A 23,780-nucleotide genomic window follows, 5' to 3' on the forward strand; every position below is an offset into this window, starting at 1 on the left:
GCTTGTTTTTAGTGTCAAATTTAAGAAATTCTTCCTGCCCTGAAATCATCCTCAGTATCTCCGCCTTCTTCTTGAACAGCTTTAAAGAGTTTGGAAAACATTAACTTCTCTCATTCCACTCATCATAAATGTCTTCTACATCATCTACATTTTATCTCCCTCTTACTTCACAACTTTTCAAATTAGTCATTTTAAGAAAGTCATTGCCTATTTAGATATACTTGCGTGTTTATTAGTCTCTTCATCACCATTGGTTTTTGGTGGTGTTATTGTTTCATCTCCCTCTCCCTCCTTTTGGACTTAGTGTTCTCATTCCTGTCGTATGTCTTTACATCTTTCTTTCAGCAGGAGTAGTGAATTCTACAATCTTTGTCTGAAAATAAAAGATTTACCCTTGCTCTTGAATTATAGTTTAGTTGCGTATAGAAGCCTACATTAATAGTATTATTTCCATAAGCATTTTAAAGATATGGTTTCATTACTCATGACTTCTAATGTTGAGAATTCCATCACAGTGCAATTTAGTGGGTCTCCACCTGGGGCAGTATTGCCCTCCAGGGGCATTTGGCAATGTCAGGAAGCATTTTTCATTGTCCAGTTGGGGGAAGGGCACCACCAGCATGGAGTGGATAGAGTCCAGGTATACTGCCAACTATGCTACAGTACGTGGGACAAACACCCACAGCAAGGAACTGTGTGGTCCCAAATATTCGTACTGCTGAGTCTGAGAAACTCCCGTTGAATTGTTGTTCCTCTATAAGCAGTGTCTTTTCCCTCCCGTTATAATTTGTCTTTGTCGTTTTGGTGTTTCCCTGTGATACGACAAGTGTATTTATCATTGTTCATCACGTTCAGGCCTCACTGCACTTCTCACACCTGAGATGTGACACCTTTCACCAATTTTAAAATATTCTCATCCATTTTCACATCAAATATTCCCTCTGCTTTCTCTTTTCTCTCTTTCTGTCTAACTGGATCTTATGTTGGACCTTGTATTTCTATTTTCCGTACGCATTAACCTGTCACATTCTCCATCTCTTTCTAAGCTGCGTTGCACTTGGGTAATTTCCTCACAGATTTTTCTAGTTCACAGATGTTTCTTTCTGTGATCTGAAGTCTGGTTTTGAGTGTGTCCATGAGTATTCAAAAATTTTTATTTTCTGTACTTTTAGAATTTCTATTCATTTATTTTTCAAGTACTTTTACATAACCTTTTCTTTTTAAGTAAGATTTTGAGTCTCTCTTTTAGTCCTTATTTCAACATATTTATTCCATATTATTATGAAAAATACTTGTTTTTATGAAAAACAAATACTTTTACTTTTTGTATTATTTTACATTATATAAAATATGTTATTTTATATAATATGTTATATTATATAGAATATTATATTATTATTTTTTAGGTTTTATACCCATTTTCTATTATCTTAATTTATTGGTGCCCTAATCTTGCTGTCTGGTCTCTCTGCTGAGCAATTCATAATGGAAAATACGCTTGTATATGTTTTATTATTTCAGATTGTGTCCTTATACTCTGCAGGGTTTGTTTTATTTATGATAGTCCCTTATGGCCTGTGTATGAGTTATTTTTTCTAGCAGGAGGCCTAAGAGTATCACCAACCAACAACCTAATTTCACATTTATTTATCAGTTTGAAGACTCACAAAGTGAGTAGTATAAATCCCACCCTCAAATCCATATGAGGTGGGGCCTGGGGACTGCCACCTGAACAGGGACTTTTGTTTTTCCACCCAGAGCACCAGCAAGCACAGAGACCTCACTTGTCACCTCACTGGGCCTCTAGGCAGACTTTCCCCAGTGAGCAGCTTTGCAGCAATTCATGCCAGAGACTTAGCTGCGCTCCATCTCAACTCCAAGCCTGTACTTCCTCTCCTCTCTTCTCTTCTGCGTCTGATCCAAGTGCCAGCACAGCATTCTTTCACAGCTCAGTCGTGCATTTGAAATCATTTTTCTTCTATGTCATCAAGGGCTATATGGGGAGGGTTTTCAAACCATGTTATAGCCAGAATGAGACGTTGGTTCTCATCCTTCTCCCTCTCTTCCCTGTTTGTTTCTTTCCCCAAGGGCTTGATGGGCACTAAGGTAGCATGCAGTGTCTTGTTCAGTTGCAGGATGGAATCACCGTGTTCAGATCGTGGCTTTTGTGTGGTAGGTTCTGTCCTGCTCTGTCATTCCACTTCCTATGATGCTGCTGGCTTGATAAGAAGGTTAAGGCCTTTATTTCTCTGCAGCACATTCTCAACTCCCTCTTCTCCCCTGGGGCTGCCTGACACTGCACCATGCGAGCCTCCTACGCCTGTGGGTTGCAGGTGCGTACATGCTTGCTTTGGTCTCACCGGTTTTTTGCTTCTTCTGTTAGTGTTGAATTAAAGCAGAAAGATCCACTCTCAAGAGTAGGATGGAAGAGCAGGTACTTGAGGCAACTGCAGTAGTAAGGTGATGCCAAGGAAGGAAGGAAGCAAAGAGTCTCATCCCTGCCTCCTGCCCTACACTTGGCCTTTCAAAATCTCTTCATGAAAACATCACACTGGGGGGTTTCAGCTGTTTGCCCAAAGTGACGAAATGATCACTTCTTTCCCAGTTCCCTTTTCATCCTGATGTGTATACTCACTGCCTCAGGCAGGAACCAAGAGGGAAGGAAGACTCACTGACACCCGGAAACCCTGACAGTGTCTCCCTTTTGATTCTTCTGAAATACAGACTTTTAAATGCCATTACTGAGTATGCTAAGATAAAATTTTAATCGTTGCTTTTCGCTCAAAACAGAATTATTGATGCAGATTTGTACTTTCTATTTCTCTTATCAAGTTGTAGCTCTTTTAAGCCTCTTTTATGGTTCTTATAAAAAGAGAAGAGTTAATAACCCACTTGGGAATTCATTCATAAAGCTTTCCAGGCATAGGCTCATTAGTAGGCTTCCACTCAGTGGATGGATCCAATCACTGGAAATTGCATGTTAAGATCACTCTGCCCATTTTCAAAGGATTTCTCATTATTATTCCAGAAATATGCTAATGTACTGGCAATCACTTCATCCTAAAATGTGTGTTCATGTATGGCATCACCATAGTATCGATGGGCCATTTTTCTAGGGAGTTTTGGAGTTAAACAAGTTGTTTTATAATATGTGGTCAATTTCAAATAACAGTCTGCAAAGGCATCTCTTGAGTGAGAGTACAAAATGTCACACAGATGACAATTAAATATCCTCACATTTTTGGTGCATATCAATTCTAATGTTTCTTGCTTCGGTAGCCAACATTTATAGGATGATATATCTCACCATTTGCACAAAGCTTTATTATTTTAACTGATTTTTAAAAACAAATCAGAGACTTCCGCCAAGATGGAGACGTAGATGGAGGATCCACCTCGCCTCTGTGCACAACCAAATCTAAGAACAACTATTTTTAACAGCAGTCACAACCAAGCCACACGGAAAATCGACAATACGGAGTCCAAAGGACAACTAGATACTCGGCTGGACCGGTACGAGGAGCCAGGCCAGCAGCGGAGCAGGTTAGCAAGAAAAAATTCCCGGGGCGGTGCGCGGTTCGCGCAGAGAACCGAGGGCGCGATTGCGAGCGAGCTGGCTGCCGGAGCGCACAAAGAAGGGGCACGGTGGGTCGCTCAGTCGCGCGCATTTACGTGCGGAGAAGTCAGTGAGAAGGGAAGCCTGCGCAGGGCAGCAGGCTCGGGCAATTCCGATCGGATAAACCCCAGGCGTGCGGAGTGACTGGAAACGCTGGGCTAGCGGAGAGGAACGCCATTGCTCCCTCTCTGACCCCGCCCCCACACACAGCGTCACAAACCAGCGACCTGGGTCGCCCCGTCCTGGTAAACAACTAAGGCTTCGCTCCGCTCACTTAACAGCGCGAACAGACCAAAAATGGCTCTAGGACAACTCAGAGCCCCAGAACCGATAGACCTAAGTGATGAAGAAATAGCCAGTCTTTCAGATGCACAGTTCAAAACACTGGTTATAAGGATCCTTACAGAACTGGTTGACTTTAGCCACAAATTAGAGAAACATATGGAAGCTAAATTAATTGAAATGAATGGGGATACAAAAGATTCCAATAGTAATGGAAAGAAAATTGGGACTCAAATCAAGGGAGAGAACCAGAAGGAAGAAAAAAATGGTCAAACAGAAAGGAATGAAGAAATAAGAATTCAGAAAAATGAGGAGAAGATTAGGAACCTCCAGGACATCTTTAAACGTTCCAACATCCGAATTATAGGGGTACCAGAAGGGGGAAAGGCACAACCACCAGTTGAAAAATTATTTGAACAAATAATAAAGGAGAATTTCCCCAAGATGGCAAAGGAAATAGACTTCCAGGAAATCCAGGAAGCTCAGAGAGTCCCAAAGAAGTTGGACTCAAGAAGGAACACACCAAGGCACATCATAATTACATTAGCCAAGATTAAAATGAAGGAGAGAATCTTAGAAGCAGCAAGAGCTAAGGGGACAGTCACCTACAAAGGAGTTCCCATCAGACTGTCAGCTGATTTCTCAAAAGAGACCTTACAGGCAAGAAGGGGCTGGAAAGAGGTATTCCAAGTCATGAAAACCAAAGATCTACAACCAAGATTGCTCTACCCAGCAAAACTTTCATTTAGAATGGAAGGACAGATAAAGTGCTTCTCAGATAAGACCAAATTCAAGGAGTTCATCATCACCAAGCCCTTACTATATGAAATGTTAAAGGGACTTACCTAAGAAAAAGAAGATAAAAAAGACGAACAGTGAAAGGACAGCAAACTCACAGTTATTAAGAACCACACCTAAAACAAAAGCAAACTAAGAGGATAGCTAGATCAGGAGCAGAACCATAGAAATGAAGATCTCAGGGAGGGTTAGCAATAGGGGAGTGGGAGGAGGGGAAGGGGGGAGAAGGTACAGAAAATAAGTAGCATAGATAGCAGATAGAAAATACATAGGGGGGAGGGTAAGAATAGTAGGGGAAATACAGAATCTAAAGAAATTGAGACACATGTTCATGAACTAAAGGGGGAAATGGTGGGGGAGGGGTATGCAGGGTGGAGGGGAAGGGAGGGGGGAATAGAGCAAATGTAATGGCATAATCAATAAAAAAAAATTATAAAAAAAAATAAAAAAAAAATAAATAAAAACAAATCAACAAGTGAAATATGTCCCCCAGAAATCTTAACACATTCAGATTTCTAACATAATAAAATGGTGCACGATTTGATCAGAGACCAGCTATATTTAATGATCAGAGACCAGCTAACACTCAATCCCACTTTTTAATCCTTTGGAAAATATAGCTTTCTTTACCTCCTCAAAAGACAAACTGACATACTGTGGAAGATGGTTATTTCTAATAACCCTCTATCCCCGGCTTCACGGAGCACGTTGTCTGAGCTGAAACACCAGATTCAGTTCCACCCGCTGAAGCCACTCTCTGCATTTTTCTGCTCCTCTGAAGGACAAGCCGTTCAAGGATGGACAGCTTGGTACTGGCTTCTCCTGCAACTCGATCATTAGAGCTAATCAGGAGGCTTCCATAAGGGCCCCAGCCCCCGCACACATTTCCATGACTGAAAAATGAGCCTTCTCTCTGGCTCGGGTGCCAAACTCACAGCTTTGAGAGACAGACATGCCATTGAGAAGACAAACATTGCATCCAGCTCCATCCATCTCAGGTCTGCACTTCTCCTGATTAGGTGTTGCCTTGGAGAATTAGAAGCAAAAAACTAGAACTCAGCTGAAAAAAAAAAAACAACAATCCATATTTCCTACCCTGTAGATGTATGTTGTTTACAAGCGAATGAACATTTGGGCTGAGACCGAGTTTTGTGCCATTCACAAGATATGAAACTCCCACCCAGCTTACTTCTATTCATCAATATCCTTTAGATCGTATGGTTAGTAAACCACTTAAATGGCGCTCTGTTCTAGCGACATTTTGTCTGATAAAATCTTAAGAGATTCTTGTCAAAAACCACTTCCAGTTAATCTGTGCTCCCCACATCTTCACCCATCAACCGTCCCAACCTGTGAAAGTACACAGCCCTGGTGACCACCACTTCCTGTTCTGGGGGTTTGTGTGCTATTTCTAACTATTCTCAAGTTCTCAGAGCACCCCAGCTGGTATCACACTCCAATTTCTTTGCCCATGTTATTTTTCTGCCTTGAATGATTCTTTTTCAACTTTGCTTAGGACTCCACTCAAAAACTGTTTCATCTGGGGGGGCCTTTCCTCCTCTTCTCATTCTTAGGATGGAGTCAGTTCTTTCTCCATTAAGCAACCACTTTTGAAGCGAAGGGGCCTGCAGTGCACCAGGCAATGGGGGGTGGTGGACAGCAGTGGGGGGCAGGCACAGACACGTAAACAAGCAAATGCGTTGGCATCACCTCTGTGCACTAAGGAGGCAACTCTAGCACATAGCATGGTCCTTAAATTAGTTGATAATTGAATGTTGACTGAGAATCACAAGGAAAAGTCAAGATTCTAGGTCAGAAAAAGAAATAGTATAGGATCTAAGAAATTATGGGTAGTATAAAAATGCATCCTTTAAAATTTATTTATTCAAGATACATATACAAGGGGGGGAGCCAAAATCCCCAGAATTTATTAAAAATTGTGTATTTATTCTTCCATGTTTCAACTTCAATCACCTTCATAGTACTCTCCTTCACAGGACATATAGTGATGCAATGTGCCTTTTGAGACATTTTTCTGCTGCTCAAAACTGTTTTTCAACTCAATTTTCGTGTCTTAGTGCTTTTGTCATTTTTTTGTTTCACCTCTTCCATATCATCAAAATGTTCCCTATGAGGGCTATTTTTTTCCTAGGGAAACAAAAAAAGTTGATCAGGGAAAGACTGGGTGAATAGAGAGGGTAGGGCATGGGGGTCATGCTGTTTTTGGTCGAAAACTGCTTAACACTCGGTGCTTTGTGGGTAGGTGCCTTGTAAATCACCTGTCGTGAAATGGGCAAATGCATTGAGTCTTCAAAAAAAATTCACTGAAGCCGAACACAGCCTCTCACAACACCACCAGCTGGTACACTGATACAGATGGGTTCCTAGAAGTCACCTAGAGGGAGAAGCCCCTAGAGGGGTCCACCCACCAAAAGATAATTTCATTTTTAGGGGGGTCCCCCCTCATATATAGCGGTAATTTCCCATTACCACTGCAGAAGAGCTTTGCTGTGATTTTTCATTAGGGAGGAAGAGTTGGTGGGGATTTTCCAGAAGCTCAGGGGTCAGAGGTCTAATAGCGTACTGCCAAATTACAAAACACAGTTCCTCTGTCCTCAAGAGACTTTGGGGAACAAGGGAGGTTCTGGAGATAGATGCTTCTGCCACAAAACAGCTGGTCCCATGAACTAAAGGAAGGGTTTTGTAGATGGCACAGTGGAGCCTAATAAACCAGGGATGTCTCAGGTGATGTCTGTGAACTTACACCTCCGCTGATGCACTATCATTTTCCCCTTGACCTGTATCATGTAAATTTCATAAATCTTGCCTGCTAAGATGAAGGAGTTCCAACCCCTCTATAATAGCTGATCTTTTATAAAATTCAGAGGGACCTCCGGGGAATGTTTACTAACTGGTGACTTAAGATCACTTGTAGCAGTAACTAGGCAGTTCCACAGGACACCCACGAATTGCTTTCTAAGAGAGGAAGAGAGACAGAGCAATGTCAAGAAAAGGTACAACCGTTGGAATCCAATAAACTTAAATTCAGATCCTAATGCTGCTGCTTGCAGCTGTGTGATATGAGGCAGGTGTCAACCTGTCTAAATAACCATTCACTCATCTGTCAAATGAAGGAATTAATAAGTCTAAACAGAATTGAATTCAGTGCCTAATTATTTTGGTCCCCTCACCCTTTCTTAATGTCAAAATGACAGACTGATCATATTTCCCTTCAGTAAGAAAGTAAAAATGAAAATAAAGAATGACTCAAATATAATTATTCTAATACTGCATATCCTACCATTTTGTTCTGCTTCATTAAGAGAGCAATTCAAGGGTTTTGGGAGTTAGCAATCTGCCATATATGGGCAATCACCTTGTGCATAAAGAAAGATGAGAGTTATTAGGCATAATGTATTCATACTGGCTGAATAGCAGAGCCTCGTGTAGAACACAGCTGTTAACGCTAACGTATGGTGAAGGAGACTAAAATTGTAACTGCTGCTTTGAAGTTCACTGAAGGTAAGTAGGTGTGACTGTGAGCTCTCTATAGGCTGTATGCATATACAGCTTGTAATCGGTTGTTTCAAAGACTAGTGAAAAAAACAACTAAAACCATCTAAAGACAAGGTTCTGATTTTGAATTGAGTCAAGCAGGGCTTTAGTTTGCTCCTTGTTTATATTTTTAACGACATGTGTCACAGTTTTTAGAGTTCCAATAATCTTCAATCCACTTCCCTTTCTGAATGAGCATTAATATTGAAATCAAGATATATCTCTGTAGCCCAAATAAAAGTCATGCGATCAATGAGCTCAGTAGGATCTATTATTTTAAGGAATAAAGAATAAAAGTAATTGTTGGACAGAGAATAAAAGTAAAATTGGAATGAAAAGATGCAAACACCTCTTCTCACATATTATCCTTGTTGTTTCTTTCCCCCCCAATCCCTTAGCTACACCCTTGCTGGCCCCGACACCATTGAGTGCCTGGCCAGTGGCAAGTGGAGTGGCAGTGACCAGCAGTGTCTGGCCGTGTCCTGTGACGAGCCCCCCCACGTGGAGCACGCCTCTCCGGAGACTGCCCATCGGTTATTTGGAGACATTGCATTCTACTACTGTGCGGACGGTTACAGCCTGGCAGACAATTCCCAGCTCCTCTGCAATGCCCAGGGCAAGTGGGTTCCCCCAGAAGGTCAGACCATGCCCCGCTGCATAGCTCATTTCTGTGAAAAACCCCCATCTGTTTCCTACAGCATCTTGGAGTCTGTGAGCAAAGCCAAGTTTGCAGCAGGCTCAGTTGTGAGCTTCAAGTGCATGGAAGGCTTCGTCCTGAACACCTCAGCGAAGATCGAATGTCTGAGAGGCGGGCAGTGGAGCCCTTCGCCCCTGACCATCCAGTGCATCCCCGTGCGGTGCGGAGAGCCACCAAGCATCACGAATGGCTACGCGAGCGGATCAAACTACAGTTTTGGGGCCGTCGTGGCCTACAGCTGCAACAGGGGGTTCTACATCAAAGGGGAGAAGAAGAGCACCTGTGAAGCCACGGGCCGGTGGAGCAGCCCCAGACCCACCTGCCACCCCGTATCCTGCAATGAACCCCCGAAGATCGAGAACGGCTTTCTGGAGGTGAGAGGCCAACTAGCGAGTAGTCCTCGGCTCCCGTCACTTTCAGGGCCAGCCCGTGTGGCTAACCTGGGATTCAAAAGCGGGTCCACGGAACAGAGTAATCGTTGAAAGAAAGAAGTAGCTAAATCTACAGGTGATGAATATTGGAGAAAATATCAGAGATATGAATCCTTTTACTCCATTAGCTTTCTAACATGTGTCTTTTCATTCAGTGCATCAAGAAAACAGGAATGAAAATGTATTCCCCCAAACCAAGAGCCTTTTTGAGTAGACGATATTCTAATGAAATACTTTTTAAAAAACCAACACATACATAATGCTTCTTATTCTCCTTTCAATTCAAATACAACAACATAATAAAAGCCATTTATTTAAGATTTTTGCACAAATGTGTTAGATTTCCACTGGAAGAAGATTATAGTATATGTAAGGAAGCTGTCTCTACTTATTCCTTTAACAAGTATTTCTGGAACTCTGGCTAGGCTCCAGGTAAACACTGAAACTGTGAGGTTGACTTGTATGGGTGAGGGTCCGCAATGGTCGTGCTGACGGGCACGTGGGCCCCCCACGCACTGCGTGAGTAAATAAAACAAATCATTATGTCCACATACCGAGGAGTTCATTACGGCACGGAAGCTAGACTTCACCTCTCTCACTAACACAGACCCACAGTAATCTTTGAAAGGTTTCATAACACCAAAAAGTGATTTGTTATTATACACTTATTTGTTTGATTTTTGAGATCACAAGTATTAAGTATTTTGTTTGAAAGCTGAAATACGGGGTTTTTATTTCCCTTCTTTATGTTTTAGCAGCAATTTTTAAAAGCATATTAAGAATGAGCACTGAACTCTGACAGTACTTTTAGAAACATAGCCATGAAAAATATTTTATTGGCTTTTTAAGTAGTTTGCCTATGTATGCATTTTCTTCTCTGTGATTCAAAACAACAAACTATAGCATTACCTTGGCCAGCAAGATTTTTCTAACTTACCAAGTAACTTACAACCTTCAGTATCGCTCTATCAGTTTATCCATTAATTTAGAGACTTTTACTTACCTTTTACCCACGGGCTCAGCACTGTGGTAAACATTCCTGAAGTAGCGATTACCTGATTTGACTTCCTATGGTCCTTTGAGAACGTACTTTTTTTTAAATAGCATTTGGACCTATTGGAAAAACATAAATCCTTACTTGCTCATGTCTTCATCGGTTCTTTTTAAAGCAGGCATTTCAGTTTAACTCCTGTGTACTAGTCAATGTGTTTGGTTAATTATATCATCTGTGATACAAATCGTCCGTAATTGTTTTCCCCTGTCACGCAGCACACCACGGGCAGGCTCTTTGAGAGTGAAGTGAGATACCAGTGTAACCCAGGATACGAGCTGGTTGGAAGTCCTGTCTTTGTCTGCCAAGCCAACCGCCACTGGCACAGCGACTCCCCTCCGTCGTGCATCCCTCTCCACTGTGAAAGACCTCCCCCGATCCAGAATGGCTACGTGGAAGGAGAAAATTTTGAAGTGGGGTCCAGGGTTCAGTTTTTCTGTCACGAGGGTTATGAGCTTATTGGCGATGACTCTTGGACATGCCAGAAATCTGGCAAATGGAATAAGCAGCCCAACCAAAAGTGTGTGCCCGCCAAGTGCCCAGACCCACCGCTCCTGGAAAACCAGCTCGTGCTGAAGGAGCTGAGCACGGAGGTGGGAGTGGTGACGTTCTCCTGTAAAGAAGGGCATGCCCTGCAGGGCCCCTCTGTCCTGAAGTGCTTGCGGTCCCAGCAGTGGAATGATTCTTTCCCTGTGTGTAAGATGGTTCTTTGCCTCCCGCCTCCCCTGATTGCCTTTGGCGTTCCTTCTCCTGCCTCTGCTCTTCATTTTGGAAGTACTGTCGAGTATTCTTGTGTGGATGGGTTTTCCCTAAAAGGAGAGTCCACCACCCTCTGCCAAGCAGACGGCACCTGGAGCTCTCCACTGCCAGAGTGTGTCCCGGTGGAGTGCCCCCAACCCGAGGAAGTTCTCAACGGCATCATCGACGTGCATGGTCTTGCCTACCTCAGCACGGCTCTCTATACTTGCAAGCCGGGCTTTCAGCTGGTGGGAAACACCACCGTCCTTTGTGGAGAAAAGGGCCTGTGGCTTGGTGGAACGCCCACGTGTAAAGCCATTGAGTGCCCAAAGCCCAAGGAGATTTTGAACGGCAAATTCTCTTACAGAAACCTACGCCCTGGAGAAACCATGACATACTCTTGTGACCGAGGCTTCAAGCTCGAAGGTCCCAAAGCCTTGACCTGCTCGGAGAGAGGTGATTGGGATGCGGACGCCCCCTCTTGCAGTGCCATCCACTGCGACCCCCCACAACCCATTGAAAACGGCTTCGTGGAAGGTGCGGATTACAGCTACGGTTCCATGGTCATCTACAGCTGCTTCCCCGGGTTCCAGATGTTGGGTCATGCCATGCACACCTGTGAGGAGTCGGGATGGTCGAGCTCCAGCCCAACGTGCGAGCCCATAGACTGTGGGCTCCCTCCTCAGATTGATTTTGGAGACTATACCAAGGTCGAAGATGCTCAGGGATATTTTGACCAAGAAGAAGACACGATGGAAGTCCCGTATCTGACTCCTCACCCTCACCCTCATCTGGGAGAGATGGCTAACACCAGGGAAAACTCAACCCCTGCGACACCTCCACCGAGCTTCCTACACGGCACCACGGTTTCGTATGCCTGTCGTCCAGGGTATGAACTCTTGGGAAACGCTGTGCTGACCTGCCAGGAAGACGGAACGTGGAGCGGCGGTGCACCGTCCTGCATCTCAATCGAATGCGATCTGCCCGTCGCTCCTGAAAACGGCTTTCTGCACGTTACGGAGACCACCATGGGCAGTGCTGTACAGTACAGCTGCAGACCCGGGCACATCCTGGTGGGCCCCGACATCAGACTCTGCCTACAGAGTAAAGAGTGGAGCGGCGCTTCCCCACGCTGCGAGGCCATTGAATGCCCCAAACCCAACCCAGTTACGAATGGCTCCATCAGAGGAAACAACTACACGTACCTGAGCATGGTGTTCTATGAGTGCGATCCTGGGTATGTGTTGAATGGCACTGAGCAGAGAACATGCCAAGAAAATAGAAACTGGGATGGCAGGGAGCCAGTCTGCGTTCCTGTGGACTGCGGTTCACCCCCAGTCTCAGCCAACGGCCAGGTGAAAGGAGATGAGCACACCTTCCAAAAGGAGGTGGAGTACGCTTGCGATGCAGGCTTCTTCCTGGAGGGAGCTGGGAGTCGCATTTGCCTTGCCAACGGCAGCTGGAGTGGAACCACTCCCCTGTGTGCGCCTGTCAAATGCGCCACGCCCCCACCGGTGGCAAACGGGGTGACGGGTGGCCTGGAGTATGGCTTTGGGAAGGAAGTGACGTTCCACTGCCAGGAGGGCTACGTGTTGCATGGTGCCCCAAAACTCACCTGTCAGTCAGATGGGAACTGGGACGCGGACTTTCCTCTCTGTCAACCAGCGAACTGTGGGCCTCCTGAAAATACTTCCCATGGCTTCCCTAATGGCTTGTCCTTCTATCATGGGGGGCACATACAGTACCAGTGCTTTTCTGGTTATAAACTCCACGGAAGTCCTTCAAGGAGGTGCCTGTCTAACGGCTCCTGGAGCGGCAGCCCGCCCGCCTGCCTGCCTTGCAGGTGTGTCACACCGGTCATTGAAAGCGGAACGGTCAATGGGACAGATTTCGACTGTGGGAAGGCAGCTCAGGTTCAGTGCTTCAAAGGCTTCCGGGCCCTGGGACCTTCTGAAATCACCTGCGAAGCCCATGGCCAGTGGAGCTCTGCCTTCCCACGCTGTGAACACACGTCCTGTGGTTCTCTCCCCGCAATACCAAATGCATTCGTCAACGAGAGCGGCTCTTCGGAGGGGAACGTGGTAACGTTCAGCTGCAGACCAGGGCACGCCCTGCAGGGCAGTGCAGACCTCACCTGCACCGAGGCAGGGGTGTGGAGCCGGCCACATCCGGCCTGTCAGCCCCTGTCCTGTGGGCCCCCACCGTCTGTGGCCAACGCAGTGGCGTCCGGAGAGGCGCACACCTATGACAGTAAAGTGAAACTCAGGTAAAACCACGGCTCTAAGTCTCCAAGAAACGCGGACAAGAGAGCTGTAAAGTGAAACGGGATTGATCAAAATGTAGCCAACTGGGCAGAAAACACCGTCTCTGACTGAACTGCTTTCCAAACCCTGGAGCTTTTAACACTTGCCTTTATTCTACCCATAACTATGTAGAAACCCATTGCTTGTAAAAATAAATTTCTACATTTTCAGGTGGTAATTCCTAATATAATTATCATAATTACCATCTTCTATTGAGCTTCATGACCCTCTAGATCATTGTACTATCTCTTAAATCATAAGGCTCTTCATAAACATCATGCTAGCGAATTTCTTTATGAAATCACTGGATGATTATAGGCATACATGCAAATGTTGGGGAAATAAGGCAAAAGTTGAATACTTCAGGTAAAAATCGCATGCTTTCATTGATCAATATGAATAGGGAGCTCTTCATGGGGGACTTCCAACCAGTGCTGTCGGACAAACTAAGCATTTAATACACAAATTACAGTTTTTTCCTGCAAAGTTTCCTATTTAAAATGCATTATTTTAAAAGATGAGAAAATATTAAACAAATTTAAAATTAAGTCTTAAATGGGATAAATGTTTGTAATGTTCAAAGAGATCTCAATCCTCTACATCAATTTACATTTTGCTCACAATCTGAAAGGATTATAGATTATCCTTCACATACTGACTTCTTAGATTTTGTTGATGATTCGGTGACTCTTATTAATAAGCATGTCTATTGTGGGCATTTTCACCCTACCTTTATTTTCTCTTAGTTGCAGTAAGAAATAGACCCAAGGAAGGCTCATAAACAACAAAGCAACAGAGGAATGGACCATGTGCTAGAAAGAAAAACAAAAAAATATGCCTTGTTTTTGACATGCATTTTAAAATTTCTGTTTGGATGTTGGTGTCAGATATCTTGAGAAGTGACAATATCACCCGCTTCCCAGGACATGGCTGTCTGTCCCCTTGTTGTGGGTTGGTCACCTCGTCTTTCCCATCTTCACTTGTTGGATGAGCAGGTCACTCCAAGCTTCCAGAACCTCTGAGTCCTGCTTGGCCCTTAATTTTTGAAATTAAAAAAAAAAAACATATCCACCTAATAAAGGTTAGCTAGATAAACGATTTTACTCTAGAACCAGATTCTCAGCTCTTTGGTGGCAGTTTTATCATGTAGAAAATGAGAAAAATATAGTGACAGCGCCCACTCCTAGGGCTGACTTGAGTATTAAATGAGTTAGTATTTGTAGGGCACTTAGAACAGGGACTGGAATTTAATGAGTAAACATTTGCTGAATAAATAAATGCAAACATTTTAAGTCATGGAGTTTTAGGGCCAGTTTGGAGCTTGAACAGCCACATGACAGTTACATTATAGTATTTAATAGTCAGGATTAAATTATGGAAATGACCTAGAACAGTGCTTGGCACAAAGTAGATACCCAATAAATATCAATTATGTTATATTCTTACTAGCATCCGAGTCTGCTTTGAACTTTGTCTAGAAGTTCTTACACTGTTAGAGAATAAAAATGGGTTCAGTAATGATACTATCCACAGTAAAGGTCAACAGTAACATTTAAACCAACTTTAACTTGGCTAATCCTTAACGTCCATAACAAAGGGCTGGTCTGGTTATCATTATCTTGGTGTTTCTGCTTCGCAATGCCATCCATCTGGTGCTTGAGTCAGTGTTGACACAGCACCAGAAAAATCTACTGACCGTGTAACAGCTCCTTAAATCTACGAACAGTTAATTGGGTTAATTGGCCGTGTTGTCCTCTCTTTAAGGCACTTATTTTTGCTTTCCTGTTGCAGATGTCTAGAAGGTTACATGATGGATACAGACATAGATACATTCACCTGTCAGATAGATGGCCGATGGTTCCCAGAGAGAATCTCCTGCAGTCCTAAAAAATGTTCTCTACCAGCCAACACGACACATATACTTGTTCACGGGGACGATTTCAGTGTGAACAAGCAAGTTTCTGTGTCATGCACAGAAGGCTACACCTACGAGGGGGTTAACATATCGACATGTCAGGTAAGGTTCTCTGCCTTCATCAGAGCATGTAAGCATAACTCACCATATGTGTGTTTGTGTGTCTCTGTGTGTTTGTATATGTGTGTATGTGTGTGTCTCTGTGTGTATATATCTGTGCATGTGTGTTTCTGTGTGTATATCTGTGTGTGTATGAATATGTATGTGTGTATATCTCACATCACACAAGCAGTATCTTCCTAACCTAAAAAGAAAGAAAAAAAAGCCTCATATTTCCAGTTGTGTCAAAGGATTTGAGAAGTTTTTTGGTAGAAATATAATAAAATATATCTTTCTTTTTAACACTCTTGTTTTTAAACTACAAAAATGCCGAGGATTGGTGAAAAGTGGCGACGTTAGATGAAATATTAAAACACCTATAACAAGATATTCATGAAAAATTAACCACTTGGTCCTGTGGTCGACCCACAGATGCTCAAAACAATGTGTGTGTGTAGAAAGGGGCTCTGAGGATTCCAAGTATGTTCTCAGTTTTAGGAAGATCAAAGGCTGCAGAAACAGGAAATTGGAGTCAGGTTCTGAGTCTGCTACTTAGTACTTGTGTGATCTTAAGAAAGCTATTAAAAATCTCTGGGCTTCGGTTTCCTTATTAGAAAGAAATGGACAGTAACGCCTATCTTACGTGGTTGATGGTTGGTGGGAGCAACTGTGCCGATAACGAGGGCAGGGGCCTAGCTCCGCACCATCGGCAGCCAACCTCCCTAGACATTCCCTTCTGGTTTCCATCAGTTGCACCAAAGAAAGAAAAATAAACGAGCCATTGATATGGTCTTCTTTTGCTGGAGTTTGGGGTGGAGGGGTGGTGGCGAAAGCTGAGGAGGAGGAGTGCTACGTGGTATGGAATGGCTTTTATGTTCATCGTGCCTTTGAACTTCATCTCAAATATTTTAGGCTCTGTGATGTGACCTTATATTCCTCCAATTTGTTTTCTTTTATATATATATTGTCACTAAAAGGATTACATTATGTGATGCAGTAAAGTGTCCAGTATACAGCTGCCATGTAGTAGGGACTCAAGCACTATTTCCTTCTCCTTCCACTTTCCCATTTATAAATTACGTGTCCTCGGTGATTGGTTGCTGCCAAACCTAAGAGCAGTGACATCACAGGGAGCAGGTCAGATGGCCATCAAAGTTGCTCTCAAAATTGGTGCCATTCCAGATGTTCCATTTTAGGGGTAGAGATGCAGCTGTTTGAGAGGAAACTTCTTCAAAGACCCTGAGCTTTTTAAACCAAGCAAAGTCCCAGCATACTCACGGGACCCAACTCAGTGGCCTCCCAAATCCTCTCCAGGTTGGGTGTGGATGGTGAGGTGGCTCCTTGTGTGCCCCAAAGGACCCCGCCATGCAGGTGTCTACACTTGTTTTTTCTGAATCAATAATTTATTTTTGGCAGCCCTCATTACTTACTCCGCACATAGTATGGCCTGTAACCTTTACTCAGCTGAGTTTCAGTTTAGTTTTTGGTCTGAATAGACCTTTGTAAATGTTTACATGTATAAATTGTGTAAACCTATGTTCAGTGCCTAAAAATATTTTATTATATAACACAATCCTATAGTTCATAAAACGAGTAAACGAGAAGATGGATACAAATTCTGAAAAATGAATACTAACAGACGATGAGCTCTTCCTGAAATTAAGACATTTTACAGAATTACAAAACTCCTATCAGGGTGGTATTTGTGTAAAATTAGGTAAAAGGAAATTTTAATACAAGAAATGAGTCAAAAGTAAATTCTGATAAAGGAGTCATCACAAAGCAGTAGAGATAGAAGTAATTAGTAAACAAATTATTCTGGTGCAATTAAGTAACCATTAGGGGGAAAAATGAACATATACCAAAATACATTCTAGCTATTGCAAAAGAAAACAATATTATGTAATTTTTAAAAATTATTAAAACAGCTAGAAGGATTTAGTCAAAAAATATATATTGATTGAAGTAATATTTACAGTATGAAAATGAGATATAATTTATATTTCCAACATTAGGAGAATGGTTGACTATATGTAGGCATAGACAGGTGAAATTGCTTCTGGCCCACACGTAGAACTGAGGCTTTGCCTCCAGTACTGATGTAGGCAGTCATTCAACTCACGGCCTGCTTCCTCAAAGAAGACAAAAATATTAGCAAGAGAATAACAGTCAAGGCAAATATCTGTGCGTACTTTATCCAGATAGAGGGCTGAGAAATGTTAGTACTAGCTATGATGGTGGGGGAGTAAAGTAAATCTGGAAAATATATACATATATATACATACACACACACACATATACATATATATTTTTATGTGACCCACACCAAAATATGTAATAAACTGTTTTCAAGTATTTGAGTTGGAATGCAGAAAAGGAAGCCACCTTTTTTAAACGTTGAGTGGTATGCCTAAAAATTGCTATTTCTCATAAACCTTAAAATATAGAATTTTGTGAAATATAAGAATATATTGGTACATCACAGAATATTTGTATCACCCAGTCCTCATGCATCATAATAAAAACATACTTCTTGGTGTTACTGGATTTTCAATGGATTTTATTAGGAAGAAAATGCTTCTTTTGCATGTTTAAGAAATGTCCAAAATTCTTTAGCAATGACTGTGAAGGCCATATAATAATTAATGTGGTTTTAAGGCCACAGATGAGTAAGTAGCAGAAGTAGGACCAAATTCTGCAACAAGTTCTTTTGACTATCGTTTCAGTGGTTTTGCTGCTATACAATCACTATGTATAGACTCCTTCACTTATACAATTTAACTCCTAAACATAACTTATAATTTATTTCTTGCTTAGCTTGGTGGCACCTGGGAGCCACCGTTTTCCGAGGAATCCTGCAGACCAGTTTCTTGTGGGAAACCTGAGAGTCCACAGCACGGATTCGTGGTTGGCAGTGCACACAGCTTCGGAAGCACGGTCACTTATCAGTGCGAGCCTGGCTATGAACTAGAGGTAAGTGAACAGACTGTCCAACCAGAAGTCATTTGCATTTCCAATCTACTTGGAAGATTTTTAGTATTAGTATTGATTTACTTCACTGATTTTGGCCTTAAAGTATATTTTTGGCCTAAAAGTATACTTCGTTACTTTTTGCCCTAGTTCTTTACAAGAAATATTTAATGTGACTTACAACTTTAAAAAGCAAAACAAGCGAGCAAAACAGAACCAGAGCCATGGAAAAAAAAGAACGAACCGACAGTAACCAGAGGTGGGCAGGAAGAAGGGAAAGAAGGGTCATCAAGGAACATGTATGAAGGACCCATGGACAAGGACAATAGGGGGATTGATGGGAGGAGGTGGGGGTAGGGCACAGGAGAGTAATGGGGGGAAAATGGGGACAACTGTAATTGAACAACAATTTTAAAAAAGGCAAAATAGGTCTTGAATTAAAAAAAACTCACAGCCACAAAAGGGAAAAAGTTAGTATGCCAACCACAAGACTGATACTGTTACTTCCTTTGGCTCTGTAAGGCTGTGTTTCAGCTTCCTGTTAGTCATGCTCTGAAACAAAGCAGTCTGTCTGTCACCATGGAGCAGGGACCTGAGGGAGTTAGGTATGAAAAGCTGGGATTTCCTCAAGCAGTAGGCTCAAACACCTAGTCAGGTTCTTGACTGAGATGCCAGGTTCCCACATGGCAGATCTGATAACAGTTCTAACCAAATGCCCAGTGACCTGGTCTGTAAGATTGCATTGCCATCAGTACCCTGACTGGTGTGGCTCACTCACCTGGGCATCTTCCCCAAAAAGCAAAAGGTCACCAGTTTGATTCCTGGTTGGGGACATGCTTGGGTGGTAGGTTTGGTCCTGGGTCTGGGCGCGTACCAGAGGGCCGCCAGTCGATGTTTCTGACATTAATGTTTCCCTCCCTCCCTCCCTCTCCCTTCTCCTCTCTCTAAAAATAAATAAATAAAATCTTTAAAATTAGAAAAAGCCCATCAGCAGCACTGAGGTCTCCCTATTTACTTTGACAGAAACACTGCCATCAATTTTGCTGATATCAAACTTGGAAATTAAAGAAATCTGTCTTAATGTCATCGTCTGGTCTCTCGGGAAACTCTTCTTCCCTGTTTATATTGGTGTAGTGGTATTTAAATACAGCTTTTGCAGAAGTAGTCACTGCCCGTGGTCTGTGAAATTTATATAGCGTGCTCCACTTTGTGACCACAAAATCAAAGACCTGTCGTAAAATAGACCCATGAACGCTGGAACTAGACTGGTATGGATCTTGTTCAAATTCTTCAAAAGATTAAAAAAATGAGAGAAAGGGCAATAAGGTAGCAGTCGATTGCAGTTGGAAAGTTTTCCTGCTTTTGAAACCCAGTTGTTCTTCCCGGAAGAGTACTTACTAATCTTGCAATTTGTTTAGGGAAAAAAAAAACAGTGGAATAAGATCTAGACAAACATGTAGAAAATAGATGGGTCATTAAATTTGAGGAAGTAGATAGCTGGCCATGAAAATTTTTGGAAATGCCCTGGTGTAAAGCTGCAAAATTGAGAGAGGTGCTATAGCAATTGTCCCTCCAAGCTACATCTTAGAATTACCTGAGAAGCTTTAATGTCCAGTTGCTTGCAGAAATAACCAATTCCAGGTCTGGGGCAAGAAATGTAAAAGATTAGCCTAGAAAATCTTGTCACTTGAGACAGGACAGAACCTATCAGAGGCCACATGTTAAGAAAGACTGAGGGCCCCACCTGAACAAGGTTCCTGCGGGCCAAAAAGAGACCACGTCAGCATCAAAAAGAACAATAACGACAATGGACTGAAACACATCAAAAGTGTCATGCATGGTACTAGGCTTATAATAATGCTAAAAAAATCATTTGGTAACTTTAGAGGAAGCTCATGGAAAGCCCATTACTTTGAAAACAAACAACAAAAAGGGAAAATTGTCTTTTTTCAAGGCTATCTAGACTGCTAGACAACAAAATAGGAGCAAAGAGGAAATTCCCCTTTATAGAATTATGCCAGGTAATAAATTGTAGAATATAAATCCCAGAACTTGCAGCTTAGATAAATTAAGTGTCACAGCTATTAAAGTCAGGAAGGAAAAAAGAGGCCACCAGACTCCTGAAGGATAAACGCACCATTTGAAAAAGTCTTGCCAAAAAAAGATAAATTCAGTTTGAATCTTATCCAGCCTCTGAATCCAACAGCTGGTGTTGGAGGCAAAGGGACATGTTAAGTGACATCATAATTAAGCAATTAGGAAAAACCGCTGGCTATGAAAATATCTGCTAATGAGCCAGTCTTCTGTTTTCTGAAACAAATAAATTGGCAGGGTAAGAGGAGAGGAAAAAGAGAAGCAACCTATAGATTTAAAGAAGCATGTAAGAAATATATAAACCATGTGGACCTTCCTTTGGTCCAGATTTAAGTGAATTGTTAAAAAGACAATTTATGCAACAATTGGAAATGTGAGCACATTGGATATTTTGTTACTATTCATGAGTCATTACTTTATGATATAGTGGTATTATTGTGGTTATAATTTTTAGGAGCTCTTACATTTTAGAGATGCATACTGAAATAATTATTATTAAATGACTTGACATCTGGGATTTGCTTCAAAATAAGGTGGGGCTTCAATTAGACAAGGTTGGCCTTGAGTCCATTGTGTAAGCTGGGTGACGGTACATGGACGTATGTTACACTGGTCTTTCTACTGTAATATTCTTCATATGCTTGACTTTTTCCATAAGACATAGTTTTTAAAATGCAAGTGACTGTTCTCAACCCAAACTAATTCATTCATTGTCTCTGTTGGTTGGACCTAGCACAGCAGCATCTTATTTAAATTTCCCCAGTGAATGTTTAACCAGGACTGAGAACCACTAACCTGAGACATTTCTGTGTTTCTCAAAGTGTGGTCCAAGCAAGAGCCATTTGCTTGAGAGTCACCTGGGAAGTTGTTTAAAGGAGTGTGTATTCCTAGGCCAGGACTTTCTGGATTGAACAGGACTTGGATGGAGATTGGTGTTTTTAACAAGTACCCTAGATACCAAAGGTCAGTGGAAGGGCAAGTGGGTAAGGACAGGGACTTGTCCTGGCAGACCTCTGGTACAGGCTCTGCTCTCTCGCTGGCTAAAAGTTGTTTGGGAACCGACCCAACCTCTCTGAGCCTCTGCTTTGTCCTGTCTGTGGTAGAAATGCAATGACCGCCTTTGCAAAGTTACCTCAAGGGGCGGAGATGAAACAAAATGGGAAACATGGCCTTTTATGCATTGTCTGAGTTCATTAGATGGTAGTTATTATGATCACTTCCAGTATTTGTATTATTGCCAAAATCAGACAAAGGAAGTAGGACAACTAATGTAAATCATGTTCATTTATTCTACTATGTAAATAAGTTGTCATTTATGTGTAAGGTACGTAACATTTTTGAGCTATGTAAACCATAAAAGTTTTACTGCACATGCAATCTTTCTAGAATGAAAATTACTATGGGCAACTGGGGAGTAAATGAAAATCGAGACCTCAAAAATAAGATAGTCGTGATATAAAACCATTGCTAGTGAGCCATAAAGTGGCTGTTATGATTCTAAAACTTAATACAACCATCTAACCTAATTGGTGATTAAGTAGATACATTAGGTCAAAAATAATAATTTAATGCTAATCTGTATCTAAAACTCCAGGTTAATTCATCAAAAACAAGATATGTAGAGAAACATAAAGAGAAAAAGAAAGAAGGAAAAGCATGATGAAATTTGTAACTTACTGAGAAGAGAGCCAGCCAACAGATGGTGTTTGATTTTCTACATCAATAGTTACAGAAAATAGATTTTATTTGAGTGTTTACTGGCATTAAAATCAGCATAGTCAAAGCAGAATATTATTATTGAAATCATTAGATGAAAGAGAACAAGGAAAAATAGTACTGGGGAAAATACTAAGCTATTAATTGAAATTAATTCACTGAGTATAGTCTATTCTGGATGAACCCACATAGTGGGGGAGTTAGCTGACTTTTATGACTTGCCATATACTTCCACCAAATTAATAAAAAATAATTCACAAACTACAATGGTATATTATCTTGTGCATATGTAAGTATCTAGAAAAGGTACAGTAGATATTAATGGTGTTTATCTCTGGATGAAGAATCACAGAAAACCTTCCATTTTCCAAACTTTCTCTAATGAACACATGTTGGTTTTACAATAAGAAGAAAATAATGAACATGTACTTTAAGGAATATTTTAATTTTATAGAAGGAATTATTTTCTTGGAAAGTCAAGACATTATCTTTCCATCTAAGTCAATGGAATTTTAACAGGCAAAGATTTATCAGTAATTAATCTGAAGCTCAGAGAAAATACCTTTGAACAGATGAGTAAGGGGGAGAGGCATCAGTCAATCCAGATACCAGTATAAGTAAAGGCAATAGGCTCTTTCAGACATCTTGCTAATTTGGGGACAAGTTCAAGATGATATATCCAAGGGGTCCTAATGATGAAAAAACTTGTGACATAATTTACATGCTAAAGTTTGTGTATTTGACTTACAGCCAAGCCCTTTAGTACATTACTTAGAACCTGATCTTTTTTTAATACTTAATGTCACAAAACTTTATTTATCTTGTTTATTATTCTATAGATTAGGAATTTAAAGCATGAGAAGGGATTATCATTAGGAACATTGATGATTAGCATAAAAAATAAACAAGAAAGAAGCAAGAGCCCTGGCTGGTATAGGTCAGTGGATTGAGCACAGGCTGTAAACCAAAGGGTCATAGTTCAATTCTCAGTCAGGGCACATGCCTGGGTTGCAGGCCAGGTCCCCAGTGGGGGCCATGTGAGAGGCAACCACATATTGATGTTTCTCTCCCTCTCTTTCTTCTTCCCTCCCCCTCTCTCTAAAAATAAAAAAAAAGAAATAAAATATGTTTTAAAAGAAAATTAAGAAGGAAGAAGCAAAGGTGTAAAGTTTTAACCCAGAATCAAAGAATAGTGATATAGTAGCCTAGAGTAGCTACATGGGCAAACAGTCTGTATGCCCCCCCCAGAGTAATGGGATATTGAAAAACATACAGAATGTATACTCAGTATCATAATTATAAATACATTTTCAAGTAAATTATGTTCATTGTACTGTATTTCACAAGGCAGGGAAGTAGATTTTGACAAATTTTTATCTAAAATACTTAAAATTTTAAATGCTTGAGCCCTTAATAGTGTAAGTTTATCTAGGATAAATTGCATTGTTGAAAAATGCAATCCTCGTACCAATAAAATATGTTGGCATGTTTCATGTTCAAGGGTGTAAGGTAAAG

General features: G+C 41.6%; 1 protein-coding gene across 1 annotated transcript in view; it reads left to right on the top strand.

Moving 5' to 3' along the window:
- The window catches only part of SVEP1 (sushi, von Willebrand factor type A, EGF and pentraxin domain containing 1), a 162,162-nt gene that overhangs the window by 118,297 nt on the left and 20,085 nt on the right, over positions 1-23,780 (top strand). The window contains exons 37-40 of the mRNA XM_053656411.1: positions 8,650-9,322; positions 10,649-13,434; positions 15,263-15,488; positions 18,303-18,458. Of these exons, the coding sequence (XP_053512386.1) occupies positions 8,650-9,322; positions 10,649-13,434; positions 15,263-15,488; positions 18,303-18,458 (3,841 nt within the window). The remainder of the gene's footprint in view (positions 1-8,649; positions 9,323-10,648; positions 13,435-15,262; positions 15,489-18,302; positions 18,459-23,780) is intronic.

The sequence above is a fragment of the Artibeus jamaicensis genome, unplaced genomic scaffold (assembly GCF_021234435.1).
Source record: "Artibeus jamaicensis isolate MK-2021 breed Jamaican fruit bat unplaced genomic scaffold, CSHL_Jam_final scaffold_1964, whole genome shotgun sequence".
Taxonomy (NCBI): domain Eukaryota; kingdom Metazoa; phylum Chordata; class Mammalia; order Chiroptera; family Phyllostomidae; genus Artibeus; species Artibeus jamaicensis.